The 11190-nt window shown below is 52.9% G+C and overlaps 1 protein-coding gene and 1 pseudogene across 1 annotated transcript; one reads left to right on the top strand and one right to left on the bottom strand.

The window, feature by feature from the left end:
• Window positions 1–77: 77 nt before the first annotated feature.
• LOC112548199 (immunoglobulin alpha-2 heavy chain-like) lies at window positions 78–2873 on the top strand. The gene is made up of 5 exons (XM_025193004.1): window positions 78–123; window positions 229–558; window positions 1071–1382; window positions 1997–2105; window positions 2699–2873. The coding sequence occupies exons 1-5, from the start codon at window positions 87–89 to the stop codon at window positions 2871–2873; spliced, it is 963 nt and encodes a 320-aa protein (XP_025048789.1). The 5' UTR covers window positions 78–86.
• Window positions 2874–3292: 419 nt separating this feature from the next.
• Window positions 3293–10430, bottom strand: LOC112548198 (annotated as a pseudogene).
• Window positions 10431–11190: the final 760 nt, after the last annotated feature.

Raw genomic sequence — 11190 nt, 5'->3', positions numbered from 1 at the left:
GAAACAACCAGCCCTGAGCCCTTGCATTGCAGCTCTGCACTTAGACGGCAGCCCTGGGCCGGAGGGGCTGGATACTCGTGGCCATCATGTTCCTCGCCAAGTCCCTGTTTCTCTCATGCTTAGGTAAGTCCCCCACACGGTTCTCAGCACCGTGCTCCTGGGATCAGGGACACGAAGTACCTCAGCAGGACACAGATTGCAGTGCTGGGCTCTGTTGTGTTTCCACAGTGTTGGGAGTCCAGCTACACCTGCACCAACCTCAGCGGTTCCTGGTTGTGGAAGTCGGTGGGACAGCAGAGATCCACTGCTCCTCCAGCAAGGATGTGGATGGGGGAGCAAAATTGCACTGGTATCTGAGAAGGGCGGGTGAGGCCCCCATGCACAGGAAGGACTGTGCGGATGATACAAAAGGGCCCAAATTTGCTTGCAAACATCAGAAATACGGCACAACCCTGGAAATCTGGGACATGCAAAGGAAGGAGTCTGGCATTTATTACTGTGCACATGCAACCACCAGCTCCTTGACTTTTGGGAAGGGAACCACGGTGATCGTTGGAGGTAACGAAGCATTGCTTCTTTCATTAGAAATATCTGAGTGTCTCATTGCTCATGTTCCATTAGAAACTGTAAGAATATATAAGAGTAAATAGCTGAAAAGAAGTTGTGTTTTTAGCCAAGTAAAATGGGTTCAGCATTAGCTGTTGGAGGCAGAGAGAGAACGGGCTATCTGGCTTCTTTCCCAGGGAAAACCTGGCAAGTGGTGCAGGGGAGTGCTGGGGTCTCTGTGGGGCTGGTCTGTGCAGCCAGGCTGGGCATGTTTCTCCCTCCGAGCCGTGACGGACTCCCGAAGCTGCTAGTGCTGCCCTGAGAAGGCTGCCTGGCTCTCTCCTGGCTAGGATGACTGTGCCTTGAGTTGGTTCCTCTCTTCCAGTTCGGCAGCAGATGGCACATTTCCTTATTCCCCAGTAGACTTGTATCTCTGTTAATCTCTTGGTGACAGACCCACAGCTGTGGCCAGGCTGTAGCTCAGCTCTGTCTGCCCATGAACTCTCATCTTCCTTTCTGCCCAGACAGCTTCACCAAAGACAGCTCCGTGCTGCTCCTGGGCCCTGTTGCAGGGGAGAACGGAGCCACAGATCCTGCACATCTGGCCTGTGTGATCCGGGGTGTCTCCAACCTGGTCCAGGTGTCCTGGGGGGCTCCCGGAGAGGAGCCAACCCAGGGGCTGCCGCACTCACTGGAAGCCAGTGCTGGGTCCTTAACACTCATCCATCACATCAGCATCCCCTGGGCCAGCTGGGCCAGCGGGACGACCGTCACCTGTGAGGTCACGTTCAACTCATCTGGCAGCAGCGTCACCAGACATGCCGTCTATTCTGCACGTGAGTGCTTCTGTGCCAGCTCCTAGTATGGAAATAGTCAATAACATGGGTGAAGCCCTGGCTGCATTTCACTGCAGGGCCAAAATCCTGGAACAAGGATCTCAGAACCACATTTGCAATATCAAGCTTGTGTGTTGCTTGGCAAGCTGCAGGGCTGGAAGGTTGTTGTTCCTCGCAGACCTTTCCCCATTAGCAGAGACACTGAGGAAGGGGGAAAGGCCCCATGTTCCCAGCATCCCCCTTTTTCCCTTGACTGTCAAGAGACTCCTTCACCTCTGGGGCAAAGCAGACAACAGTAGAGGGGAAGAAGAGCCAAGGAGCGATGGGAATCTCTGGAGTGAGCGATGTGCGTGTGTGGGTGAGGGGCAGGCAGGCTGAGGGGGACGGTGGGCTCTGCAGTGGTGATGCTGGTCATGGGCAAACCTCCACCCTCCAGCTTCTGTCCACAGGAAAAGCCCAAACCCATATGGGCTCCAGCCTCCTCCTCTGTTGGATAAGACTAGATCCTGGGGTGCACACATGACGAATGCCGGAAACTGCAGCCTGAAGGGCTCAAGGGGTAAACAGGGTGGTCTCTGTTCCTAATGCTCCTCTGCTGTCCCCTTCCTCCCCAGCCCCTCGCAGCGGGTGCAGGCAGGAGGCCATGCACTACATGGTGGTGGGTCTCCTGGTGCTGCTGATGGTATCTCTGACCTCCCTCTGGATGTGCGTCTGCTCTAGTCCAGGTAACCTGCACGTCCCATCACTCCCACGGCCTAGTAGCCTTTCAGCTCCAGATCTGTGAATCCTGGGCCACGTCCCCAGGACACTGAGAGCACCACACTGAGAGCAGCTCGCTGCGTCCTGTCTGCCTGGCTCTGCACAATCCTGATCCCTCCCGACTCCCCCACATTTCTGCAGCAGGGAGTCCCATACTCAGCCTGGCCTGGGGCAGATCTGGGGAGCTGCTGTTTTCCCAGGGCTGAACACAAAAGACATCACTGCGAATCTCCTGTATGGGACAGGGCCGTTCCCAGGCTGGAAGCAGCAGGGGGTTTCATAGAAATCCTAGGACCCAATGGGAAAGTGCCACCTGCTGCCATGGCCAGCCCAGCACAGACTCGCTCTGGCTGGGATCTGATGCTGCCCCTGTGGTCACACAGGGTCGGGGAGTTTGTGCCCAGCCACAGCGTGATCCTGGCTCCGCTGGAGGACCCGGACTTAGCCCCCGTGGAAGGGAAACAGGGAAAGTCTCGAGCACAAAGGAATCGGGCCTGGAAACCCCCAGCCGGTCCCTGCCAAGCTGCTGCCTCTTGTTCCCTTCACCGCTGCTCCGTGGCGTTCGCTGCTTCTTGCTGCCCGGGGATGATCTGCGCCAGACCAGCTCCACAGTGCGACTGCAAGGGTGAACTCTGCCCCCGCTCTAGGGATCCAGAGCAGGAGATCTTGAACTCGGGGGCCAGGAGGTCAGAGGTTTCTTACCATGAGACACAGGCAGTGCGGCTGGGGTGACTGCAGTCTGCGGGGAGACGTTGCAGCCCCTGGTGTGTGCAGGGCCTAGGCCCAGAGGACCCGGGGCGGTGGGGCAGGATGGTGGGAGCCTGCATGGTGCATGTATGCTCCCTGCTCTGCCTCACAGGGAGCTGATGTGAGGCTGACTTTCTGACCGAAAAGTACCTAATATCTCTGTTGTCTAATAAAAAGCATGTCCTGTCCCCTGTACTGTTTCCCCCTTGATAATTTTTGGTTCTTGCCACTGGAATGCAGGGTCTGAGACGTGATCTCCTATGTACGATGGCCAGCCTCCCTCTCACCTTGTTTCCTACACACGCTCACACACTGGGAAGCTCCTTGGCTTCATGTGCCTCGGCCTTGTGCACACGTGTGTCCCCACACTTTTTATTTTAAAGGTGAACATCTGAACACATCAGTCATGCAGGAGCATTTCTGCCACCATGGTTCACAGCTGCATGCTCTGCCTGCAACACAAGAGGAGAGATCTCGCATCAGTTGTGGGTAGCACAGCCCGAAGACCCCGGCTGACGTCTGCACCCCACAGTGCTTGGTGCTGTATGAGCACCGGATAAGGGATTGTGCTGATACCTTAGGGAAGTCCGGACACAGGAAGTGGGAGGGGAAACTGAGGCACAAAGAGGGGCCACGACTTGGCCATGATCCCTCAGCTGCTCAGACCCAGAGCCAGAAAGAGGACTCAGGTGTCCTGCCCTGACTGCCAAGGTTGATGTGTCCCATTAGATCACACAGCCCCGTCCATTCACCTGCTTCCTGGGAGTTTTCTCAGGTTAATAAATGTCCTGGCCTGGATTTTCTTTTGCAATACCCACCACACAGCGCCGTGTCCCCACACAGACATGCAGCCGCCTCTGGGGTGGACACAGCTGTTCTGCGCCATGAACCCAGCACAGCGCTGACAGCAGTGGGGAAGAGGGGAATCAATGATTACTGTGGCGACTGCACCGAGTTGCTGGAGAGCTGACCTGGAGGTACCAGGCCAGGATGAGCCTAGATCCTGGTTCTGAGCATCTTTGTGACACAGCTAGAGAAGCAGTTACCTCTGGGCTCTGCCTCAGGTGCACGTTGCTCCCTGGTGCTGCTGCTCTTCCTGCTGGAGGAAGCAGAGCAGGGGCCATTAATGGGGCAGGGATGGGGCTGGGGGCCAGACCCCAGAGCATGCTGCGGCCATTACCTGTGCAGGGGCACTTGGTGGAGAGCAGGATGAGGCCCTGGATCAGCAGGAGGCAGACACAGGGCAGCCTCAGCCATAGTGCAACTTAGCAGGGCCCTGCGGGAAGAGGAGACGCTGAGAGCAGGGCACAGAGCCTGTGGGTGGGAGCGGGCAAGAGGAGAGGCAGGGGAGATGCCCTGGGATAGGCCTCACCTACCCTGTGATGCTGTGGCAGTGCCTTTGGATGGAGCAGCACTGATGTTTCTCCTGGTTTCCTTGTCTCTGGCAGTGCAGGTGCAACACATCTCTGTGACCCACCTCTCCCTGGGGACTGTTGTCAGGCTCCATGTGCCTTCCACATCCAGGGCTCGTCTGTCTGCTTGCCCTGGACAGCTGTGCCCGACGTCTCAGAGAGATGCCCTCCACTTCAGAGCTTGTGGGGAGAGCAGGCAGAGCAGGGGGACGGGGTCTGGGAGGTCAGTCTCTTCTGGGGGCAAAGGCACCAGGATGGCGAGGCTCGGCTGAGGGGGCATCTGCACGAGAATGGGAGCATCAGAGCCAGAGGCCATGGGGGGACACAGGCTGTTCCCCAGAGGTCAGCTTCTGTCCACCCAGCTCCAGTAGGAGAGCTGAGATGCCCAGGGCTTTGTCTACCCCAGTTTCAACACCAAACCTCTGACGGGATATGGACACAGGTATTTTTACCAGGGTTTCTTGTCTCAGTGCCGGCAGTGGCTGCCTGGGGCACAGGTCAGAGAGGGAGACCTGGTCTGGTGAGAACAAGGTGAACCGGGGAGATAGTAAACCCCCTGGCAACTGCTTTGCCCAGTGTCCCTGGAGAGCTACTGGTTTCTCTGCTCTGTGCCTCAGTTTACCCAATGGCCATGAGAGCTAGGAAGGAGCAGCGCAGCACAAGAGCCATCAGTGGACATCTCCAAGGTGGATCCCTTCCCATCTGCCTGAATGGCGGCCCCCGGGTTCAGCCAACATGTTTCTTGTCTCCCTCCCTCCTTTCCCCCTCAGTCTCTCCATGGGGGATGGGAGTGGGGAGGGGGGTGAGAAATACACAGCCAGGGACAGGGGGGTGTTCACTCCCTACCACACCATGGGTAGATGGGGAAACTGCCTGGTGCAGCCTGAACCATGACATGAACCTTCACACAAGCCCCTTCAGTCGCATGGGCTGCAGGGGGAGTCTGTGGGACAGGAGCTCGGGGGCAGATTTCTCCCTGGTGTCCAGCACCCAGCTCCCTGTGCTGGGGTCTTGGCTGCTGGGGCTGCACAGCTTGGAAATCCCGGCCGTGTCTTTGGGCTCCCACTCTGAGATGGTTGAAATCCTGGGTCTGTTGAGTGAGACCCAGAGCCCAGGTCTCCTGTTCCCACCCCCTGCCCTGGACACTGCCTGGCCCCTGCTGGCCGTGAGCTCACTCCCAGCTTGGAGCTGACACCGGGGGGGTGAGGGGGAAGTGGGAGTGGGGCAGAGTTGTCCAAAAGGGGAATTTTTTTGCCTTCTGTCCTTGGACTGACAATTTCTGACCTGTTGGAAACTCTCTGGAGATGATCAGCCTGGTCCCGTTCCCAAGGTTGGCGTGTGTAGAGACATCAAGGACACAACTGTTGATGATTAGCGAGAGCGTTCCTGGTGCTGCTCACTCTACTCGAGTGTCTTCCTTTTGCTCTTACAAATTTACCACTCTGGGCCATTCCAGACTGCCCTTCTGACACTCTTTGTACCATTATGCGAATGATTGTTGGTATAAAACAGTGTAGTGCAGCTCTGCAGTCTGCCCTGGGGTTGTCTGCTGGGCTTTGCTGCAGCCACAGCCCCTCTTGGGAAGCCACCACTGCAGAGGAAAGCGCGGTGTATGCATGGGGGCACCAGTGCAGTCGGCTCCCCCTCTGCAACATCCTCCTTTATTTACAGTGTTCACTAAAGTGACGCCATCAAATAACCATAAAATTACCTGTGACAGAGCCATGAAGTGACAGGATTTGGCATCACTGGGGAAAGCACACAAGAAAATGACCCACTCAACTCATGTGAACGAAGTAAAATGGAACGTAGTATTGGATGGTACATAAAGGACAATTAAAATGCAGCAATATCCAGTAGTAAATGAAGAAGGGGGAATTTTATTCAATTGTGACCCTTTTTCTCCATGCATGGAGCACCAATGCTCCCTGGCTGTGATATGTCAGAGGTGCCAAATTGTTTTACTCTTCCTTAGCCCAGGACCTAGCACTTTCCCCCAGTGCAGAGATCTACTTCTCTCTAATTTCTGCTAAGGACAGACACAACCATGAATCTCTCCCATTTGCATTGCACAGTCCCTGGCCTGCCCCAGAAGCAGCCCTCACACCAGCCGCAAAAGCCCTTTGAGCTTCTCTTAGTCCTTTATTTCCATACAATTCCTGTATCCCAGAGGGAAATGACAAACTGAGCCCCAAGAGGCTGGGCTCAAAACTGTCCCTGTTCCAGCATTCAGGGCAACATCATCACACCCAGCTTTTCATCCATTTTTTCACCAGCCCAAAGGGACTGCCCTGCCTAACATGATGCGGGACGGCCAGGGTGAGGGTGAATTTATACCCAGGATCAGTGTAGACCTTGTAAAGAAACACCTTGAGAGGCTGGATACCTTCAAGTCAGCTGGTCCTGACAGATTGCACTCCAGAGTACTGAAGGATCTGGCAGGCATCATAGTCCAGGCACCGGCAAGGATATTCAGGAACTCATGGCGCTCAGGTAAAGTACCCAAAGATTGGAAGAAGGCCAATATCTTCAAGAGAGGGAGGAAAGTAGCTCCGGGGAACTACAGGCCAATCAGGTTGACCTCCATCCCTGGGAAGATTTTGGAAAAAATGATCAAAGAGACGATTCTAGACAAGCTGGCTGATGGCAACATCCTGAGGGATAGCCAGCATGGGTTTTTTGCGGGTAGGTCTTGCCTGACCAATCTCATCTCCTTCTATGACTAGGTGACATATCACCTGGACAAGGGAGAAGAGATTGACATCATATATCTGGACTTTAAAACAGCCTTTGATCTGGTGTCCCATAATCTCCTCTTGGAAAAATTGGCCAACTGCAGCCTTGGCTACATCACAGTCTGATGGCTGGGGAATTGGCTCTGAGGTTGGACCCAGAGAGTGGTAGTTGACAGATGTGAACCATTATGGTGCTCCGTGACCAGTCGTGTCCCCCAAGGCTCCGTTCCTGGACCTGTTCTCTTTAATGTCTTTACTAACGATGTGGACACTGGTGCCAGAAATGGACTGGCCAAGTTGACTGATGCCACCAAACTTTGGGGTAGAGCATCAACACCCAAGGATAGGCTGGTGATCCAGCCTGACCTTGATAGGCTTAGAAAGTGGGCGGATAAAAACCCGATGACATTCAATACAGATGCAAGTTACTCCACCTTGGGAAATTAAGCCCGCATCACACTTATAGGTTCGGCAGTGCTACGCTCGCTAGCACCACAGCTGAAAGGGACTTGGGGGTCATGATTGACCACAAGATGAACATGAGCCACCAATGCAATATCACAGCTGGCAAAGTGAACAAAACTCTGGCTTGCATCCATAGACATTTCAAAAGCCAATCTCAGGATGTCATCCTCCCAATGTACTTGGCCTTGGTGAGGCCACAGCTGGACTACTGCGTCCAATTCTGGGCTCCTCAATTCCAGAATGATGTGGAGAAGCTTGAGAAAGTCCAGAGGAGAGCCACACACATGATCAGAGGGCAGGAGAACAGGCCTTATGAAGAGAGGCAGAGAGCCATGGGACTCTTCAGCCTGGAAATGTCCAGGCTCAGGGGTGACCTGGTGGCAGCCTATAAGTATATAAGGGATGTGCATCAAGATCTGGGGGAATGTCTGTTCACCAGAGCGCCCCAAGGGATGACAAGGTCCAACAGTCACAAACTCCTTCAAGGCTGTTTTAGCCTGGACATAAGAAAAAACTTCTTTACTGGCCAAGCCCCCAAGGCCTGGAATAGACTCCCTCCAGAGGCGGTGCAAGCACCTACTCTGGCCTCTTTTAAGAAATGTTTGGATGCTTATCTTGCTAGGATCCTTTGACCCTAGCTGACTTCCCGCCCCTGGGGCAGAGGGCTGGACTTGATAATCTACCGAGGTCCCTTCCAACCCTAACGTCTATGAAATCTATGAAACCCACTGCATGGGCTTTGCTAACTCTGTCCCCACAGGCCGTGTTCCTCCTCCACATCACTGGATCTCACCCCATGACTCTGTTGCACTGAACCTCTTTGGAAGTTGCTGAGGGTGCAGGCACCTTTTCTGCTATGTTTCAAACCAGGGTTCATTGAAACACCCTGAGAAGCAGCTGTGTGCATGTGCACATGCTCATTCTTGATACATGGTGGAAATATCTCCTTTGATTCATCTGGCTTGAGACAAGCTAACTGGCCAGAAGGTGACTCTTTTAAATAGCAGAGCTGTGTGGGAGCATCCTGATGGGGATTCCTACGCCTCTGAGAATTTAATGTGCTTTGTGAGACCACCAGGTCAAACAGTTATACCTTTGCCCACTGCTGGTGGTAACAAAATCTGGTGATGTGAGCAGTGCAGACCCAGGCTCTTGCACGTTGCAGCATGCAGCCGCCTGCATCTCCTCCTGTGGAGAATGGAAAGAGCAGAGAGGGACACGCTTGGAGGCAGTGTCTGGAGGGGCAGTGCTGAAACCCCCTGATCTACATGGGGAGCGTGATGAAAGGGGTCTTTAACACTGTATTTATCCATGAATCTTAACTTAGCAAATAAGAGCTTGAACTTTTTAAGATGCATCCAATCCTCTAAAATACACATAGAGACAGATAGGTTAAATACGGACAGTCAAAAAGCTTGAGGCTAAATTGATTCAGTCTTTGCAGGCTGGTCTAAACTGCACAGATTAAATTGAAACAGAAGTGAACAGACATTCACTTTTGATTCAGGAAATACAGCCACATGCCAGCAGTGGATCAGGCCAGGTGCAGTGGGTGCTAGAGCATGGCTCTCTGGCTGTGTGTTCACTTCCTCTTCCTGCTTCCAGATGCCTCTGGGATTTGTAGTCCACACTTGCAACCAGCGGTAAGATTGAGCAGGGGAAGGGCTGTTTAACCTCCTCCCTGGTCCCAGACCCCATCCAGGGTTTATGTGGGCAGAGGGGGGTGGGGGTGGGGAGTTCCACTCCCTGACCCTGTAGACTGGGCTGCATCCCCAACCTGGCTTGCCTTCCTCTCTGCCCACCTTGTCAGCCAGTCTTCACTGCTCCAGCTAGGAAGAAAGGGCAGGCTGAGCCCTGTTCTCTGGAGTAGAGAGCACAGCCCAGCTCAGGGCTGCAAAGCATGCTGGGATGCTGGGGGACTGTGATTTAACTAGAACCGGGAATGGGTCTGGGAAAGAAGTTTCATAAACTGGTTTGACCCAAATCAGTTAAGTTTGATGCTACATTCAACCGGGTTTATCTTAAACCAGTTTCAGCCATATTGAAACTGTGCGCTGAGCTTCTGTTCTGTTACAGTTTTAAACCAGTTTCTGATCACTTAAACCAGTTTATGTGTAATATCTGTCCCTAGCCATACTTACCTTCCATCAGCAGGGCTCCCTGAACCTACATCAATGTCTCCAGGAGTGCTGGGTTCTTTTCTTCCTTTCCTCTCAGTCTCTGACAGGTCCTTGTTTCTGTTGTGCTTAAGTTTGTGTTTCTTTATCTCAATATAATAATTCACTGACCCCTTCAGCTTTTCCCCTAGAGCTCTACATAATACACGTCTCACTGTCTTGCTCTTTTAAATCTTCAATGTATTCCAAATTTGTTCTTAAGCATTAGTTCTCAGACATTGCACTTTGTTTCAATGTTCAAAAACATTTCTGCAGCTTTCTGGTTTGAAGGCAAGAGAAGACTTTTCTTTTAGCAAATTTCAAACATTACCACCACATTTCCAAGTGAGACAATCTTTTTCCTGCTCCCCCATTGAACATGGACTTGAAAGCACAAGTTTCCCATTGCTAAAACTTCCCAAACTTTCTGAAACTGGTCAGTGACTTTAGGGGTGTGACTTCTCTTCTAGGCTGTTAAATGAAGTAAAAGGGGTCATTTTAATGCAGACATTCTCAGCGCTATAGTTAGGGAGAGGTCTATTACCATCCTGCCCAGGGTGTTCATCTGGATGAAGAAATTTGCTAAGGATATAACCATGACAGAAGCATTTCAGACCCACATGCTAAGACTTGTGCTGTTTCTGACTGTGAAGACTCTTTTTTCAGTCACCTTACAGCTGTCCATCTCTGGTACCCCTGTCGCTCCCATTCAGTTTCTGTTTCCATCCAGTTGGAAGAAACCACTGCAGTTGTACAGGCATCAGCTTGAGCTCCAGCCACTCGCCCATATTGTGATCTGGCTTCAGAGCCAGAAAGCAGTGGGGGGTGGCTCTATTTATTTGTGCATTTTAATAGCTAATTTAAGGTTGAAAGAAGAAACCTCCATTGCGTTCTCCCTCCCACCCCTGATTTTTAAACCCTACCCAAGTGTAACGGTCACACCTGCGCCAGACCTGCCTTTGTGGTCAGTCTCAATGTGTGCATTGAATTGCTGCAGTTCTATATGATTGGCTAGTGGCACACTTAGCGGTTTGCTGTTTTTCCTGTGATGGTGTTTTCTCAAGCTCACTCATCTGCAAGGGATCAGCTGACGCTCATTAGCCTTCTCACATACTGAGCCACAAGGTAGAAGAGGAAGGCAGGTCTTTGCAGAGGCCAAATTGTTCATTTCCAGCCCTTACCAAACACTGTTTTAGCAATTCACTGGGCCCAAAGGGAACAGGGCCAGCAAAGAGCAGAGGATCATAGGAAAGCAGGGCTGGAAGGGACCTCACAGGGTCACAGCTAGTCCAGCCCCTGCTCCAGGCAGGATCAGCCCTGACTGAACCATCCAGGCCAAGGGTCCGTCCAACCTGCTCTTGAGCACTTCCAGGGATGCAGACCCCACAGGGTCTCTAGGTGCTTTCTCAGTGCTCGACCACCCTCAGAGTCAGAAAGTTTCTCCTCATCTCCAACCTCCGTGTTCCCTGCTGCAGCTTGAGCTGCTGCATCTAGTCCTGTCCTCTGCACCACAGAGAAAAGCCCATCTCCATCC

The sequence above is a fragment of the Alligator sinensis genome, unplaced genomic scaffold (assembly GCF_000455745.1).
Source record: "Alligator sinensis unplaced genomic scaffold, ASM45574v1 scaffold838_1, whole genome shotgun sequence".
NCBI classification, from domain to species: domain Eukaryota; kingdom Metazoa; phylum Chordata; order Crocodylia; family Alligatoridae; genus Alligator; species Alligator sinensis.
Note: the sequence above shows the minus strand (reverse complement) of the source record. Positions and strands in the feature narration are given on the sequence as shown.

Bases quoted from the DNA above. Each gene is read 5' to 3' on its own strand.
- LOC112548199 (XM_025193004.1), top strand. From the start codon at position 87: ATGTTCCTCGCCAAGTCCCTGTTTCTCTCATGCTTAG. The intron at 1,383-1,996 runs GTGAGTGCTTCT...CTTCCTCCCCAG, and splicing joins ACATGCCGTCTATTCTGCAC to CCCCTCGCAGCGGGTGCAGG. The intron at 2,106-2,698 runs AGGTAACCTGCA...CCGCTGCTCCGT, and splicing joins ATGTGCGTCTGCTCTAGTCC to GGCGTTCGCTGCTTCTTGCT.